The following is a 19,921-nucleotide window of genomic DNA, read 5'->3' on the forward strand; positions in this document are numbered from 1 at the left end:
TATATATAAATCTTATAAAGTTTGTATCTGTCTTGTGTAAAACTTGAAATGAAAAGCATACAAGAGTGAAAACAGATATAAGATCCCTTGAAAAATTATATAATGAAACTTGTATGTTTTGGATACTTACTAAAACAATATATGAAAGTAATGAGAAAGTGGCCACTTTCATGAGTAAATCATATAAGTTTTTACTATTTCTTTTCCATATGGGAAGCTACTAAATCACAAGGCATACTTAGTTTTTCCCAACTACACAGTCTTACTTTCTTTTTTTTCACAACTTCCATAACAAGGTCTGTCTGTGTTATGAGGAAGTTATTTTTCATAATGTAACATTACCATGAATAGCATCACAATTTAAACATTTGCATGACATTTTGAAAGCTTTGCTTCTGGTCTTGCTTTTTTTTTTTTTTTTTGCATTATTTGAGAACATGTATGAGAGAAGACTAAAATTACAGTTCAGGCTACTTAAGCAGAATATTATTTTCGTTTAGACCACTGTTGAAAAATTCCTGGCAAATGAACCCCACAAACGGTGAAGTAAAAACAAACAAACAAAAACCCCCCAAAATGATGATGATCCTGGCCATGCTCTCAACCTGACCACTTAGGACTTGAACAAGATGGTTCTTCCAAGAAAACCAGTGCTCATTAAAAGTGATGATCTTTGACATCACGACGGCTGAACCAGTTTGAAATAAAGGAATTTAAATTTAAAAAGGGAAATTCAAGCCAATTTTTGGCTTGAATTATAGCATTAGACAATTAATTATATGCAGTCAGTATTTTAATGATGTACCTGGATGAAGCATAACTAATTTTAACATGGTTTTTTTTCAGGTTGAAACTAATAAATAAATTACTTTCCTGATTAGATTTCTCCAAAATTATTTTATTGATTAACTGCCAAATTTGTTGAGATAATAAAAATACATGTTAAAATGCATAAATACTAATAGAAATGGTGCTTAAAATTCAGTTTCTCCCTGTTGCTCCAAACCTCAGCTGTAAACAGCCAATTAAAGTTTGGAGATTAGAACAATATGGTAGCAGTGCCTCTCTGTAATCACCACAGTGAGGTCTTCAACCTGTACACATTGATCCTCTATTGATCTGTGTATGAGAAACTCTGGTTCAACCCAGCCTTCCATCCTCACTCTCCACATTCACTCAATATTCTGACTGGAGGGCAGAAAATAGATGGTCGAAATCTGTGCTACAAAGATAGAGACAGAGGGAGAGGAAGATAAGACAGCAGGAGGCAGGGCTTAACAGCCACAAGGAGCAATTACAGTAATTATGATAAAAATAAATAAATGAATAAATGAAAACTCTCAATTTATTATGCAGTATGTGTGTATGTGTGTCTTTGAGATTGTTGAAGGCCAGTCTTATATACTTAAATCATTTATGAAGACCCCCCCTTTAGACTCTTTATTCTCTCTGCTAGAATGACATGTCAAATATGCTTAGTTTGCCTTTATATCGCCATTCTTGCTCCCCTTGTTGTGACAGAATAAGGCTACAAGGAAATGTTTCTCCTCCATCTTAGAACATCAAAAGGTCTTTGAATTGCTTCTGTCACCACAAAAGATGAATGTGGTGTTGTCGTGTTTGTCAGTAAAATGTAAAACCATGTGTCAATTCTGTCCGCCTAGGAGAGGCTTTGTAATAAAGCTGTTTACTCTTCCTCTTGAATAGCCCAATCAAAGTTTTATCAATGTGCCCGGTGGTGGTAAAAAGTACTCTGCGTCAGCAAAATGTTACAGAGTCTTACAACTTCTTTCCAAGTTTATGAGCAAAGCAGAGCGTCTCCTTCGGCACAGCAATTTTTCAAATTTATTCAGACACTATTTCTTTTTTAAAAACCCGAATGTATGTTTCCTGTTGTGGAATCCTTAGGAAATCAATAACTTCAAATTTGACTTTGCAGGGTGAATGTTTACCAACTGGCAGGCTGATTTGAGTCTGAAATATATGCTATATTTCATATGCAAGAAAGTGACGGGTTCTTATAATCGACGCATTGAAAAGTGTTGGTCGATTGAAGAATATGCAAGCTTTATAATTGAATCAGATGTGAGGAAAGAAGATTAAACAGAGTTCTGTAAGAGTTCACGCTGAGGATCATGGTATAATTTCATGTACGATTAAAGAAACAGGCTTATCTAGAATTTCAAGGCACAAACAGTGCGTGTGCTGTGTTTCTATGTACTCAACATTTTTTGTGCAAATGACCTCTAAGGGAATCACAAAGGCCTAGAGACCAGTGCACGATCACCTAGCACCCTCTGGTCCCTATAGTTAAATATTCTCCCGACAATACAAAACACAGATGCAACTTCCAGGTTGGAAAAACGAAGCCATCGCAGAAGTAGCTTCAACATGCACTGTAACTGAAAGTGACCAGATGGCAAGAGTTGTGATTGCACAAAGGCTCCCAATCCTATAGAAGAAGACTATGTGTCAGTGTCTTCCATGCATACCAATAGTGACTTTCAACCTGCTAGCAATCAAAGCAGTTTCAAGGTGCATCACTGTATCGTTCTTTATAACCAGTTTCACACTAATGATTGCCATCTATCAGCCTCTCACAGAATACATATTCTTCCTAGCGACTCATGACTACCCGGAGTCACTGACCAGTCTTTTGACCTGTGTGAAGGAGGCTTTAGCAATTGATTTCACAGCAAATATGAGCTACCTCCAGCAGCCACTCACAACTAGTTGGGGAATACATATTTTTTTCTCAATTCCGGTGGTTGCCAGATGGTTGCTGACAAGCCTTTAGGCTTCTCTGACTGAAGCCCTAAATATATAACGGAGTCTTCCATTGGTTTTGATTTCAAACTTAGATTCTGTCATGCTCTTGGAGTGCTGTAATAGAAGCACTCACATAGGGATATCTCATTGATTTGCTGCCACGGTGTCAACAACATCCTTTCATCTTTAAGTGTGAAAAGTGTGCCGGCAGCTATTTTGCCTCATTAAGGCAAACTGTCACCCCAAATGCAAGCTAATTAAAGTGCCAAAGCTGACAGCATTGTTTCTTGTTGACATATGTGTATAAAAGAAGATAATATGAACTTGCAAACCTTAACAAACCCTACATATTATTGAAATAGTACCAGGCTGACTTGTCAAATGCTGAAAGTTAGATATATTTTTATGTTAGAAGTGCCAGTATCAGAATGGCAAAATGACTACTTGATTTAGATGGTTTAGATGATTTAGATGGTTAATGATAACAGATTTTACCCATGATTGACTAATAGAGAGCTTGTTTTCATTTCGTGGTGTTTTTACTTTTTTTTTCTTGTTTATCCAAAAGCTAGACTACATCTTCTCAGTCTCACGCCAAGCTTTCATTGAATAGAGAGTGTAAATCTGAATCTGTTTTTGATACTACCTTATTAATTGTGTACATGGTCTTAAAAATACCCTAATATGTTAAGTACTAAAAGTTTTTTACATTAACATAGAAGATGGATACACTCCATGTGTTTAAATACTCCCTCTGTACAGTTATATGCACACTATATATTATATTTATGTTAACCTATTAGACTGACTTGCTAGTGAATAAATTTATAAAGGACTTTATTATGGTCATAGTTTCTCCAGCCTGACTGCACACAGACGCACGCACACACACATGCATAATGAACTGATTAAAAATAGCAAAACGCAAAAAAGAAAGTGTGGAAGAATTATACAAGAGGAGAGCCTCTCACCTCATTAGGCATAATTTTGCAAGATTATAGGCTGGCAGAGTTGATGATTCTATAATGAAACTGTCAAAAAGACATACTACTCTCGTATACTGCATGTTGCTTCTATAGATCACTGGACTGTAATATTTTGCTTAATATAACTATATTACTTTTTTTTTTCTTTTTTCTTTTAATTTTCAGTTGCAAAAGACAGTAACAGCATCGGTAAGAGGACACTGGACCTAGACAGGGACCTCTTCACACACTCATCAACACAGGACACAGAAAGTGAAGTCCATTCCATCACTACCGTCTCACCAATGAACATCCCCAACCACCAGCCAGTCTTCAAGGGCCTGCTGCTTCATGAGCATTTACTTACAAGGGACTTCCGGGGGGACCAGCATTTTTTTCAGAGGGATGGCTCTGTGGCTGCATATCCCACCATGCCAGGCTCTGTGTCTGCTCCAAATGCAGCAGACCTTGTCACTCAACTTGTGCCCCATGAGGACGCTCCAGCTTTTTCAGATGTTGCCTCTACTGCTACTGTGGCTGCCACATCACCGCTGACTACATTTCCCCCCACAACACCAGCACTGCCCGTGTCTATGCCTCAAAAGAAATCAAAGGAGAGGACCAGGGGGACAGACAAGGTCGATCCAACAACACACTCACTTACCACCCAGGTGACACCAAATAACAGAGGTTCAGGTGGTGAAAACAGCAGAGTACCTCCCTCATCTTCACTAGGAAGTCAGCCTCAGAGTTTGGGTGCTTATCCGGAAGAGGCCACCTCGGGGAAGATGGAAAAGGGGGAAGCTAGTGAAACGGCACTAAAAAACAAAACCAGCCCTGGTCATCAGCTCCACAAGCTCACTCCAGCTTCTTCAGAGAAAGACACCACAACAATGTCCACGACTGTTACCACAACTACCACCATCACCACCATGCAAACATCAGGTAGGCAGAGTAATATTATTTTTCTTTTTCTCTGACTTTCAAGGATGTACTGTACTGAGCTGGACATTTACCCTTAAATATAACACATGTATCCCAGAGGAAAAGAAAATTAAGCATCAGATCCTCTGCATTACTCCTGTTCATTTTGCATTCTGCACACAGCTATTCATCTTTCCGTCAGGGATAACGGAGTTGCTCATGTGTCAAAAACAATCAGATTTTTCCTGATGTGTCCTGCCCGCCCTTCCCACTGGCCACAGAGGGCTGAAGGCCCAGATGAGTAGTGTCAGAGAGGATCTCTGCAGAGATAGTTAGAGGGTTACAGGGCCAGGGAGACACAGGTGGGCTGTCAGAAAGATCAGTGATCCGGGAAAAAGGGAATCACTTGTCTTTTTACTTTCTTCCACAGAGCCGTGTAGTCTGAATTTCACTGACCCTGAGGGTAACATTGAAATCCTGCAGCAACTTGACTCGGGAGTGGAGTGTAACTACTTGATTACTGTCTACCTGGGATATGGCATCGAAGTTCAGGTCAGTGCTAAAAGCTCAAAAATAATTATAATGTTAGTAATTTGATGAACGTTTGATGAAGTGGCTGTTTGGTAAGTTTCAAAACTCCATTATGTAGCCACCTGAGAACAGGCTAAAATCAGCTCTAGCCAAAGCACTGCAAGAACTTTGGGATAAAATTTGAGGTCTGAAAAGGTGGAATATAATGATATTGTCAGGTTGTGTGGAGCGTAAAGGTTAGGGCCCAACTGCAGGAAGCTGAAGGTTGAAAAACCACAAAAGGTGATGGAAAAAAGACAAGACAAGACAGTGCCTGAGGAATAGACAAGGGAGAAATAACAAATGCTATGACAAATGCTAACTCTGCAGTCTGCTAAAGGGAAGACAGGACTATTTATAACCGAGGGCTGATTGGGGAATGACAGATAGGAGAGTGGTGAAGGCAATCAGGACAATCAGGTAGAGACAGATAGGAAGTAAAACTAAGAAAATAAACTTTCAAAGTAAAGCAGGAAATAGCCAGAGGAGACTAATATAATGAATGCTAACACTTAACAAGATGCCAACCTAAGAGAAAGATACTGAATGTGGACATAAGGAGACTCACACTACACACGTAGAAAGAGGCAAAGGAAATAAAACTACAATGAATAATAATTCAATTTCATTTCAATTCTATTTGTATGCCAAATCACAACAACAGTCGCCTCAAAATGCTTTATATTGTAAGGTAGACCCTACAATAATGCATGCAGAGAAAAAACCAACAATCATATAACCCCCTATCAGCAAGTACTTTGGCGACAGTGAGAAGGAAAAACTCCCTTTCAACAGGAAGAAACCTCTGGCAGAATCAGGCTTAGGGAGGGATAAGAGAAGCAAGACAAAAAATGTAATAATAATTAAGATGTGAACCAAAACACTGGATTACCAAAGCTGAACTTCATTACAAGGTCAAAAATAAAGTAATATCAGGAACTGTAGACTGAAAATCACAAGAACCAAGGTTCAGAATGGGATACCAATAGAATCATGTAAAAAGGAAATCCCAGTTTTTAACATATGCACACAAAGATCAAAATGTCATAAATCTTAAAAAAACAAACAAACAAACAAACAAAAAAAACCCACACTAAACTTTTTTAAATACTGAAAACAGCTTTCAGTGTATGGAGACAGTGAACCAAAATACTAACTCTGCAGTCTGACAAAACAATTAGCCGAAAAAGGCTATAAAGCTCATGGGAGCTGGGAGGAAATGCATAATTGTTTGTGGGTTTGTCAGAGCGACCCAAAAAACATGGTCCATTGTTAATCTAAAAATACTGATTATAGCCATTTCAACCTGAACTGTGCTTTCTGATGCTTTATAAAATGCTTATTAAACCAGTAAAGAGCAGTGACATATTTTGGTTTAGTTTAAGCAGTAACAGTAATTTCTGGTCTTGTGTGGGTTGATAGAGATAGAAATGCAATGAATTACTGAGTTGAGTGGGTGGATGGGGACACAAGTGACGGGGTCTGTCTCAGGTTGAATGTTTGCCTGGTAAGTCTTTTCACAAAAGGTTATAAAAATTAACTGTCAGTGTATGCGCTCCCTGGCATTTGCAATTCTTCAAACGCCTCATTTACCATTGGAGACTTTATAAAATGTGTGAGCTTTGTCTTGCTGCCTCTGGGGGGCGAAGATAAGTCTTGACAGAGTATATGTTTGAGAGTGTGCCTTTTTTTTCTGAAAGCTTCCTCTGGGTAACTTAAGTAAATCTTGAAGCACTTATAAGCACATGCACACTCACCCGCACATGTGCATGCATACCCACATAGGCATTTGATGTATCAGCTTTTTGCTTTCATAGCTTCTCCAGTGCTTTTGGCAGAAGATTTCTTAAACTGAAAGGCTATAAAGCTAAAATATATAGACATTTTATATTCACACATCAGTTGGGCTTGATAAAGAAATAAGATGAAGCCATGCATTTCAAACCACCATGCAAGCAGACGGGGGCCACTTTTTCCCCTCCCTCCTGCAGACAAGCTGATAGTGATCTGATGGCAAACTTACAGACAATTGCTTGGCACGACTGAAGAGATTGAGGAAACAAGGCCCGTGTTCCTTGGGAATGCATGAAGTGACTGAAGGTGGAGAGATAGAGATTGAAATCAAGCATGTGTCATGCCATGCCTTTTCATCAGCACTGTGTGAAGCTCTTCTTCAGGGAACCTATCCAAGATTTGGAAGGTTTTAAAAGAAAAAAAAGATTATCACAGAGTAGCAATGTGGCGTAGCAATGTCCTCATACAACTATGTGCAAGGAGAACAACCTTTTTCTTTTTAAACCATAAAATATAACCTTAAATTGGAACTATTTTGTTTTTTCACTTGTGAGTAATTTGTGCAAGCAAGGAGAAAAACTTGAATGTAATTATTCCTACTTAATAGTAATTTAAAATTAAATATGAATAATTAACATTAATATTAATTTGATACATTCGCACATCGTTACATTTGCACTACTCCATAACATGTGACCAGTAATCAGATTACATTTTTCACTATTAAATTCAGCTAATAAATTACACAAAGGTTCTTCAATTACTGTATCTGTATGTTGGAAGAATAGAGGAGAAAAACATCAAACAAACATGCTTTTTGTCTACTTGTGCTCTTACACTACAGTCATCTGATTTCAGCTCATCTGTGGAAGAGGAAAATAGTGGCGTGGTCATTACATTTATCTTTATTAACCAAAAAGACAAGAGACAAGTGTATTATGCTAACTAACTAAATAACTGCTAAATAGCATGCTAACACAAAGCTAGCCTAGAACAGCGGTCCCCAACCCCCGGGCCTCGGACCGGTACCGGTCCGTGAGTCGTTTGGTACCGGGCTGCGAGAGTAGAGGCTCAGGTGTGAAATGTATGGTTTTCAGGGTTTTTTTGTTATCGTTTTTATCGTTAACTCGGTTTTCCTGGGTCTTTTCACGTGTGTTATGAATAAATCTTCTTTTTTTCGGTACCGGTACTAGTTTTATTTTGTTGTATCTATCCGCGACACCTTAAAGGCCGGTCCGTGAAAATATTGTCGGGCATAAACCGGTCCGTGGCGCAAAAAAGGTTGGGGACCGCTGGCCTAGAAGTCAGAGCGACACTAAAGCTCAGCGCATCCCAAACCCAGTCTAACAGCCTGACACTGAACTTTATTAGGTAACAAAGGCAGTGATGAACACAGTAGTGTTCCTCAATGTTTGGTCTCCTTTGCTTCTGTCCCAACTGTTGAGAGGGGAGAATTCACTCTTGTTGTTTCTTTTTTAAATCTGTGGGTAAATAGATGGTAAATACCTTTCCCCCCTCTTTTTTTCTCTCTTTTTTCTCTTTTCCACATGTATAATTGTAAATGACTTTAAATGTATGTGATTCCCTTTGGGTTTTTTTTGTTTGTTCTGTTTTGTTTTTGTGTTTGTGCTGATAATGAATAAAAACTGTTGAATCATGTGGGAAAAAAAGGCAGTGATGAGCAATCAAGTTACAGCCTCCCTTTCTACCTGTTCATGTTTCTAAAATAGGATCATCATGATGATACTTTAAAGTCTCTTTGAGCTTTGCTTTATGGTGTCAGCTTTGTGTTCGCGTACAACTACTAAAAGAAAGATCCACATTAGGATAGTGATTTGTGTTGGTGTGTGGAACTGTACCGTAAGGTTTGTATTGTTAACTGGTAATTGTGAGACATTGCATTTCAGGTCATTTTACAGAGTAACAAGAAAGTAATGTAACAAGTAAGTCACAAATTACTTTTCTCTGGTGAGTATTAAACCTGCTGACAATATAAATAACACGTTACAGTCCGGCTTCCCAAAACAGTTCCCAATCCTAGTTAGAACACAAATACAGCCTTTCTTTAAGTGTTTAAGCCAAAGCTGAAGTGCTGAACCCTAAGCTGAATGCAAAGCAGAGTTGAAGCCCAAAAAGTACTGGTAGAAATGGAGGCTAAAATGGCACAAGCCTGACTTGAAGATCAGGCTCTGGCTACTGGGCTGGTATCAGTATACACTGAGCTTTAACATCACTCTGGCTGCTTTGCTAGCTTTGTGTTAGCATGCTGTCTGTGGAGATACAAAAAGCTGATGTTGTGTTGGCAGTATACTTCAGTTTCAGTTTCTTTCCTGAATGCAGTTTGCACTTTAGCACCCAGCTCTCGTCCTTTTGTGCAATAAAGGTAAAAGATCTAAAATTCCTCAGAAATTTTCTGTGGACCACTAGACCATTTCCCACCTCACTTATTATTGTACGATATTAACGTTACAATATAAAATGCATTGAGATGACTGTTGTTGTGATTTGGGTGAAACTGCTCAAGATAAAGTTACTTCATCTAATCACTCTCCCCTTCAAATCCTACATTCTTATTTTTGACACAAGATTAACAGTTTATAATAATAAACTGGAAAAACACTTGGAAATCAAAGGGTTTCACAAAAGCCACCATTTGGCCCAACATTAAAAACAGGAGTAGAATCAAATAAAATGCTTATTAAGATTTTCAAGCACTTTCACGTTCTGTAACAGCAGGTGTCTTCTTTGTACGCAGCCCTTTGTGTGGAGGGTTTTGGGAGATTTTTCACTAAGATATCATTGTAAATCAACAGTTGGTTGTTTAAGTGGAAAGGTATAAAGTTGGTCTCCACTAAAGTTTGAAATCCTTCCTTTTTTTTTTTTTTTTTTTTTTTTTTAGTAATTTTGATAACAGATAACCAGACAAAAACATACCCATGTTGGCAGGGATGAAATAGATGAAATTACCAGTTGTTGTAAAAAAACAATTGATTGCTTTCACTTGTCTGATGAGCCTATTTGCAATAATTACATATTGATCTGTGAAGGGATCACATCTTCCCTTCAATTTCTCCAGTTAGGTTATGGATTTGTTGGTTTGCTAGAAACATACAAAATAACTCCAACCTGGGTTAAAAGCTCTTAGTGCCCGCTTTTCAAGCTGTGTACTGATACAATTTACATTACCAACCATTAACACAGATTGAATGCACCGCACTTTGTACCAGAGGAGCTGTAGTAGAGACATTATCATGAAGGGGCCTCTATTCTGGAAGGTAGCCATCAGTACAGAAGGCAGGGGAGGAAAATTAGATGAAGGAAATAATCTGAAGGGCAAATATGGAGACTGTGATAAATATTTATATGTTGCTGTTATGTACCTATGGCTCAGAGGAAAAAATATAAATCTAAACAGCATTCAGAAACCCCCGCTGAATTCTACCTGCATTGAAAAAAAAATCCCACAGAAATTGGTGGGGAATAAATAAGCAAGATCAAACCTTTTCTGTATTTAGTCAATATTCCTTTCAGCAGTCTGGCTTCTTGTGAGAAAGGGAGGATGAAAAATGCATCACGAGAGTTTACTGCCCCCAGCCTGACTGTTCAACCCCTCTGCCACGGCTAACAGAATGCATCGCCCCATCTGGTGATTCTGAACATATAATGATTTTTTTTCCTGCAGAATAACTGCAAATATTAAGAAGCTTCTCTAACATGCCTTTTAGCACTAACCTAAACTATTAGTCACTACCCCCCCCCCCCCAAAAAAAACAAAAACAAACAAACAAACAAACAAAGAAATAAACAAAAAAGACCAAAAACCAAAAAACCAAACCTAAAAGTAGTTTTGAAAAGGGCAGGATACTTTGACATTAGGTGCAGCTTTTAATTGTTATGTCCTGGCCTTGTATTCAATAGTTAAATACAGAAAATATGTACAGGATGATAGCCTGTGCAAACTATGAGCTGGATATGAGATGTAAAGTACTGATTTCCATCTGACACTCACTCCTATTTTATGAGGTTAGCTGTGATGAATTCTTTTAAAGCCACAACACTAGGGACTAGGGAGAAGTTTTTTTTATGGGTTTAATTCCAACCTCGGCTCTGAAACTGATTGTAGATTCAAACTGTGAAAATAGGAAGAATTAGAATCAAACTTAGTTTAATATTGAATAAAGATAAAGACTCATGGGCTTACAGATGCCATTAGACAGTCCTATGGAGTACGAACGCTACCAAATCAACAGGAAGGAACATGTTAGTCCCTTTTCCCACTGTTTAAATACACATGGAGGTGATTTTTTTTCCAGCTGTGAATTAGTGATATCTAAAGCAGATCTTATCTCTATATCAATCTCCCCTTGTACTCCACTGGCACTTTTGCAATAAGGTTTTAGGGGAGGACAGATGGAGGTTTTCCAGAACTGGACTGTGGCATTAAAGTGCTTAGAATCTGTTATGGTGCTTTTTTTTATTTATTTGATCAAATAAATCCAGTGGGTTAGCTAGATATCAGTGCTTTCCAGGCCATCTGTCCTGCTCTGATTTCTCTGTTTCCTCTGCTTGCTGAACTACCTGCCTGCATCTCAAGCAGAAACCATTTGAGGCGATGCACTGGTTGTCTCAGGTCTGTTTCATACCCAATTCTACATTCTGGCTCAAAGCAGTTGTAATGTGTGAGTACCATTGGTTAATGCATTACTAGAATTATAAACCAATTGCAAATCTCTCCAACTGTGTTGAAGACTGATTATATTAGTGCTCCCATTTACTGACAAGCTTATACTACTATAATTCACGATAAAGTTCAGGAGTCACTATGCAGTCAGTACTCTATATTTTTTTTAGTCTTTCACCATCACCTTTTATTTACTTTACCCAGTTATTTTTCCACCTTGCTGTCATCTATTTTTTTTCCAGTTCCTTCTCTCTTCTGGTTTGTCTAATCCAGTTCATAGTATTTGAGGGGAGTAAATTAATAAAATATGGCAACCAATTAGCATGAAGAGGCCCAGACCTCCCTCTCCCTGGCCAACTCCTCCAGCTTGTCCAGGGGAACACCCAGGTGTTCTCAGGCCAGCCAAGAGATATAATCTCTCCAATGTGTCCTGGGTCTATCTCCTCCGGGTCAGAAATACCTGGAACACCTCACACAGGAGGCGCCCAGGATGCATCCTTGTAAGATGCCCAAACCACCTCAGCTGGCTCCTTTTGATGTGGAGGAACAACAGCTCTCCTCTGAGCTCCTAAATGATGGCCAAACTCCTAAACCTATCTGTAAGGGACACCAGCCACCCTTCGGAGAAAGCTTATTTCTGCCGCTTGTATCCATGATCTTGTTCTTTTGGTCACTACTCAGAGCTCATGACAATAGGTGAGGGTAGGGACTTAGATCAACCGGTAAATTGAGAGCTTTGCTTTTACGCTTTTTAGCTCTCTCTTCACCACAACGTACTGGTACAGCGTTTGCATCAATGCAACTGAATCTGTCCATTGACCTCCCGCCTCTTTCTCCCTAACTCATGTACAAGAACCTGAGATACTTAAACTCCTCCACTTGGGGCAGGAACTTGTCCTTGAACCAGAGTGGGCACTCCACCCTTTTTCAGCTGAGGACTGGAAACAGATTTGGAGGTACCGATTCTCAATCCTGCCACTTCACACTCTGCTGCAAACTGCTCCAGAAGCCAACAGAACCACATCATCTGTAAAAAGCAGAGATGAGATTCTGAGACCACTCAAGTGCAAGCCTTCGCTCGCTTGGCTACACCTAGAAATTTTATCCATAATAATTATGAACAGAATCGATTCTGTTCTGACTTGATGTTCTTTAACTTCATTTTTGCTGATTATGCTGGTTAAAACGAGTCAGATATGATATTCAAAAAATCATTTAAAAGTATGTTGCAAAATAGGTATTGCAAACGTGATACAGTTAGTAAATAGAAAGTGGGCCTGCTACTGCAGGTTTCCATGATCGCAGCAGCTCTAACCAAGCAAAAATGGTCTGTTTTAAAAAAACTAACATCTTATAGTAAAAGAAAAGAAAACTTGCCCTTTGTTTGTTTCCTTAATTAAACCTTATAAATATCAAAGGCTTTCAGTCTTAGTGGAGAAATTTAAAACTTCCATGTTTTTATTTTCAATCCTGAGAGGAGTACATATTGTTTCAGATACTTCCAAAGTAAAACAACAACAGCAAAAAAAAATAAGCAAAAAAAAACAAAAAACCCAACAAGACAAAAAATAACAAACCTAATTAGCTCAGGGCTGTATATGCTAATGAATGACACTGAAGGCAGGGTTGCCAAGGATGACCATCAATGAAATGCCCTTTAAGGATTAAGATGTTACAGAGCATGCCAAGAGTTTATAGCTAAAACTGACTAGAGGGTTAATGATTGGTATTTGATGCTGCTTCTGTGACCATGCTCCTCTGACTCCAATCAATAGTCATGTTAATAAGCGGCACAAATACTTGACACACAGGCCCCTCTCAGTGCTGGTTGAATTGCTGTATTGATCCTTGCACTCCGATTTTAATTCTAGCATTTCTTACAAAAGAAGCAAACTGCACAAGGCATTGACCCTGGCTGAGGGTGGCTGATGAGGGAGGGAATTAAATTTGTTTTGTTGGCGTTCAGTGACCGCTGGTGCTCGTTTCAGATGGAAGTGCCACAACAAAGATGGAAAGATTTTCAACAAAAGCGAGTCTTGGCACTTTTGTAAAAACAAAAGTTCCACTCGTAAAATTCTTTGATGAACGTAATCACGCGGTGCTTTAACAAGGTAATGTTTAGGCCATTCTTTGGATCGGGTCCCAGGCAGCACAAACGACAAAGGACACCGCAGATGTGTCACAGGGAAACGAGTCTGACTGAGGAATGGAAGCCAGCAGAGGCTTGCTGCCTTTAATCAACTTGAGATGAGGCAAAAGGAAACCTTCATCAGCCTGTGCTGTGGGTGAGTAAGTCAGGTCATAAAGAAGGCCAGTTTGATCTTGATGAGCTTTTCAGGGCTTTGGCGAGATGAGTTTTCATGGCGCCTTGCAATCCTGAGAGGAATGCTTTCAGGTGACACTAATTGCTCCTCCACCCAGCTAGCTGTCATAAAGGAAGAAGAAGAAGTCTGTCTGGCAGAAGGTGAAGTCCCCCCCCCCCCTCCTCCCCCCCCCACACCTCTTTCAGTGCCATGATGAGAGTGGGAGGGTAGAGATGCATGCTTGAAAATATGAAGAGTAATCAGTAATGCATGAATTTAAATCTATGCAAAAAATGCAGTGTAGCAAATAAACTGAGGTCTCATGGCCTGAGAGAAAAGGAAGCTGATTTATCAAAAAGAAAGAATCTCATCTAATGAAACGGCTTCTAATGTCTGAGTAACTGTAAGCAAATAGAACAAAAATCAAAAACCCAGCATCCACTATTTAACTTATCACTAAGGTGGTTGGATTTGGTAAACTCAAGAGCCAGCTCAAATTAAACACAAGGGACAATGAGTGAGTTATTGTATGCAGCTTCTGGCTCCTGCACATTCTCATTAACATTCAGCATTTGCTTATTGGTAGGAATCCATTGTTTTAGACAGCAGGGCAAACAGGAAATGGCCTTGACTATTTTATGTAGAGGTGAATGTTCAATTAAGATAATGTTTTTATATAATGAGCACTACAACTCCTTTTTTTTTTTTTTTTTTTGCTTGCACAAATCTATCCAGAGATACACGAAAACTGCCAACTGGATGGGCCAAAAATTATTCAAATGGCAGTGGTTGTGATGGTGGTTGTGATGGGGGAGGCGCAAGCAAGGTAGACACATTTCTGGTATGTTCCAGTTTATAAGCCAGGGGATTTTATCATAGTAATTATGATACTGCAGCTGGTGAGTCCAGTGGCTGTTGATTTATTGCCCCCAGCGGCAGGGTCATTTAATTTCCATGTATAGCGGTATCATTTTGATTACATACAGCTCATTTCTGCATAAGCAATAGCTCCTGTGAGTCAGTGTAAATGTTCATTACTTTTTGCCACCAGATGTTTTCAACAATAAAATATCAGCGAGAGCAAGCCTCTGTGGACAGTTAACTCATTTTGCAGATAAATGAATAAATTAGTGAACAATGCCCATATCTCACGTGTATGAAGTCAGATTGGTTTGATATAGTGTCTATTTTAGGACACCAGGAGAAACATTTGGGTTTTGTCCAAACTGCATTTGTACTTTACATTTTTAAACATAAATATCAAAGTTTAAAATAACTCCTGGCTTTATAATATGGATTATTTAGTTTATGTTTAGTATTAGATTAACTGTACAGTATGACGCAATCACTCCATGAACTCTGTGTTTGGCTGTTTTCTGTTCAAATGTGATAACATTGTTGACGCACACAATAGTACAGTTCAAAGAAAGCTCCTTGTTCGACAGGGCTACACTTCAAGATCAAGGTGTTCAGTCCTACAAATATCATTGTCTTTTTGAACATTATAATGGACATTTTCATTCATAGTTAGTATTCCAAGTGCAATTCTAGGCCTCACAATTGTACTGTAGCCTTGCAGGATAGTGTGCTCATTACAGTGGTTTGATTGAAAAGACACAGGGTAGAGGAGAGGGGTGACCTTCTCTTCTCTAGTCCTCTCATTTTGATTTGTCTCTGGAAAAATATTGGACCAATGGTTGGGAGAAAGATAATGCTACTAGAGAAAGTGCACCTTATCCAAGGTCGGTGTTGCATTTCTTTTATTGTCCTGAGCTTATTTCATGAAAAAAAAAGAGAGAGAAAAAAGAAAAAGAAAGATATTCTTTCCTCTCTCAACATAATTCTGAAAATGGAACACCATACTGTATAGATGGCATCCTGTGATAATGATGTGGTTGGTGCAGAAGTGTGCTTGGTCAGCCAAATCCCTGGCCACACAAATGTGTCTGCTGAGGCAGGGATTCCAGCTAGGACTTACCATAATACTGCTCTCATTACAGTCCGGAGGAACACGCATGTGTGTGTGTGAGTGTGAGTGAGACAGTGAGTCCCCGTGGGCATTTGGCTGTAGCACTGGAGAAGATAAGGTAGTCTGATGTCTCCTGACATGGTCAATGATTCATAATTGAGGCAGGACAGCTGTTGCTGGGTGCACTGACAGGTCCCAGGGTGGATGACAGATGATAGGGCCCTCTGGGGCTGAGCTATCTATCAGTCCAAATGTTCTCTGTCCACTATCTGCTCACCTATCCTTCATAAGCCTCCCTGATATATGTAAACCAAGTAGTCACAGATCCGCAATCTTGTTCTGCTCACTGAATATGATAAGTTGCTGCAGTATCAAAGACTACTGTCAATACCATATCCAAGGTGAACATCAAGTAATTAAGAATCCAATTTACAATCAAATTATCTTCTGTGTTTCAGTTAATTCAAATGCTGTTTTTAAACAAAGCCACAAAAAGCTCTTAAGCGAATATTAAAAATGACAAAAATAAAAAATGTTAATATTTAATGTTCTGCACCATAGACAAAGCAACATTTATAAATCAGAGCTTTTCTAGCAGGTCCACCACAAGCCCATGACAGTGAGAGTAGGTATGCTACGAAAGTGTTTGTTTCATTGGGCTCTGGAAGCCACTATATGGATGTCTCCTCTCTTAAGACACTTTTATTGTGAGTTGCAATAAAGGTGTCACAGCAAGTGTTAATCTTTTTTTAAGGCATCAACATCAAACGTCTGAAAGCCAGGACAAAACACACTGGTGACAAAAAAATAGAGAAGATATGATGCACTAAAGTAAACCAGTGGGATTATGTAATGTTTTACACTGTACAGTATATACTAGAGGGTTTTTTTTTCTCATTTCAGAAGGAAATTATTGTATTTATAGCACAGAAAGACTTCTTATCTCACAGAATAAACTTTACATTTTGCATGTGCTTTTACCTGGAACAACTGTGCATCTGGGAATCACCACTATTTGATTAGTAACTACAAATTAATTACAGTTTCCTCAGTAACTGTAACTGCACAATTAAATTTACATAATAACACAATGCAGTTAAGATGACATCATTCACATCTGTTTTCTACGGCTCTCATTTGCTAAATTTGACAAACTAAATTGCAATTCCACATTGACTACTTTTCAGTCTCATTCTTCGAATATATCAGTGTGACTGTTAAACTCAAGGAGAATTACTGTGCTCTCCTGTGAGCCTGTAGGGAGAATTATTAGGTTATAAAACAGTCAAATAACCTAAATAATCTGATTTCCAAAAACACTGTGCCCACAGCCTTGTCATTCTCATTACCCTTGAGGAATTGAGAATCTGATTCTAAAGTCACGTTTCATTCTTTTATTACTCACTGTGACGCTCCTATTTAAGACACATGCAACTATGCAACTACAAAAAAAAGCATCTTGGCATCTTTGACCTGATGACTGACTGCTTGTTGTGCACCTTGTATCCCAGAAAACCTTCAGAGATTGGGTTTAAATCTGGTATTGATTAAAAAAATCAAATCAATCAAAGTGGCTGATCTCATGGATAATTCCGGAAGAAGTCACCTCTAAGCTCAGGCTCGCAGCGTCCATCAGCCTCTCTGCAGTCATTGTCAGCACCTCCTCGACTGAGTGACAGTTTGTCTACGTGACCAAATTCATTTTGCTATCATCGTGTGACTAGTACTCATCCTGCCCACTGTCTCAGCTTTTCCAAGCTGCTGCACTAACAATCCTGTAACACAGCCTAGGGCAACCTTTTTTTTGCCTCGTGACATACCTGAAACCTAAGCCCACTACCTGTGACAGCATTCAGTTTCACATACTGTGCCAACCTCTTGAGTTTTATACATGGCTCGGAAAATGGGAAGATATTTCAGAAGACATTTATTTAAACATATGCAAACATAAATGAAATACAGTATATAAGGCAAAAGTTTAGAGTTACAGTAACAGTTTACAAAGCTTTACCAAGCTTAAGTTTGTGAACATCTCTTGTGTTGTTCTTCTTCTTGTGTTCTTGGCAGAACTTAGTCTTTTCTCATAGTTTTTCATAGTTTCTTGACAGCCACCTTTCCAGTAAGACTATTTCTAATGATGCTTTGACAAACAGTAGACTGATAAACCAAAGAACTAGTGTCAGATCATTGCTTAATTGTTTCTTGTTTCTTAAAGATGTGACTTTCAGATACAGTTCATGCGCTCCCAATAGTTTTTCAGCCTGACACTCCTTTTATCCTCCACTTGTACAGTTTCCTTCGAATTTTTAAGGATACACTGGACACCAACGCCATATCTTTTGGCAATCACCTTGTTGGTGAAAAAATATAATGACACCAAGTGTGTCATCTTTATTGATGAACTAAAGACATGGAAAAAAATTATGTTTTTGCGACATGCTACTAATAACAAAGGTCCAAAAGATATAACCTGTGAGTGTCGCTTTGCTAGGTTGTCTATTATGTGTAGACACAAAAGGTTCATCTACTGATTTTAGGTGCCTCCTTTATGCTTGAATAATTCATAGTTCAGCATTAAATGGCTTAACAAACAAACAAACAAACAAACACATTTCCTCTGAAAATGGTCGGGTGCAAAGACTTGACTGAATATGAAGGAAAAAGCAGCCAATGTTTGAAGAATAACTTTAAAAGATCTTTAGAAAGCCTGAAGAACTATTGTTCAAGACCACTTCAAAAACAAGAAAGACACGAGGAGTGGTTTAATTTTGCAGATTACTGTATAGAATTACTTAAGATTATTTAGCTGCTTGGCCACCAACATCCTGTTGTGCTTCAGTTTTCTATAGCAGCGGTTTTCCGAGCAATGTCTCAGCGTACTCTACAACCTAAAGAAAACAGCAATTAGCTTTAGAACACAGTGAACCATTTATCAGACGTTCACCGAGAGACTGGTCGAGACCAAAAATAGCGCTGAAAGGCAAGATTAGACTTGCATTTTCCAAGTGGTCAAAAAAGAAACCAGACTATAACTGATGTGCACAACATGATAAACAACAAATAGAAGACACAGGAATTTATACAAGGGCAAACTGAGAACTAATAATGGGAGTGGAAACAGCTCTGGAACAAGAACAGGGGATGACAATCTACACAACGAGATAGGCGAGAAAGTAAAACTAAACACAACACGAGAGAAAGCAAAAGGTAACAACTCTTATCTGGAAAACCAAGAGCTGACTAAAAATAAAAACACACACAAAGCCAATTTAAAAAACTATCAAAAGTAGAAAAAAGTCAAATGATAGAAGAATATATATATATACAGGACACAGGTGAGGGGAAGAAAATAACAAACAAGGAACCAAATAATTACTAGGATTCTAAGGTAAGCTAACAAGAACCAAACTTCAGCATGAATAATGCAAAACTCAAAGAACCATAAACTATGCAAAACTCAAACCCTGGCATCAAGACCCAGGGACCATGACTGACCAAACAATATGTGTGTCAGATGAGAAGAACAATGCCTGAATTATAAAATCCCATCAACCTACAATGACATAATCAGAATGTTCTAGCAAACCCAGTGCAGAATGTACCATCTTTTATTATCATACAGAATGATGATTAGGATCTGTTGTTGGATTTTTATTTTCCTTTTTGACTTCTGCTAATAATTAAATAAATGATGCTCCAAATGTCATTACACAGACCGTTTTACTACATACAGTAGTCCTGATTCCTTTGCCAAATTTAGCTGCAGATTCTGAACCCAAGACATAAGGCGTTGCTAACAGACTATTCTGCAGGCAGGCAGAAAACATAGAAGAAGAGGAATTGTGCAACAAACCATTAGTGGAATGACTCAGATAGATTCTACTATTAGTCAAAAATATGTTTTCATCCCAGCTGCAGGTTATCAAAGAAATGAAAGCAAACATGT

At 38.6% G+C, this 19,921-nt stretch overlaps 1 protein-coding gene across 2 annotated transcripts in view; it reads left to right on the plus strand.

Annotated features, from left to right (window-relative positions):
• The window catches only part of LOC146509563 (seizure protein 6 homolog), a 93,693-nt gene that overhangs the window by 43,459 nt on the left and 30,313 nt on the right, over window positions 1–19,921 (plus strand). For both annotated transcript variants that reach the window (XM_085174343.1, XM_085174344.1), the window contains exons 2-3: window positions 3,921–4,679; window positions 5,089–5,210. In XM_085174343.1, coding sequence (XP_085030469.1) covers window positions 3,921–4,679; window positions 5,089–5,210 — 881 coding nt within the window. The remainder of the gene's footprint in view (window positions 1–3,920; window positions 4,680–5,088; window positions 5,211–19,921) is intronic.

Source organism: Neolamprologus multifasciatus, chromosome 10, assembly GCF_963576455.1.
Source record: "Neolamprologus multifasciatus chromosome 10, fNeoMul1.2, whole genome shotgun sequence".
NCBI classification, from domain to species: domain Eukaryota; kingdom Metazoa; phylum Chordata; class Actinopteri; order Cichliformes; family Cichlidae; genus Neolamprologus; species Neolamprologus multifasciatus.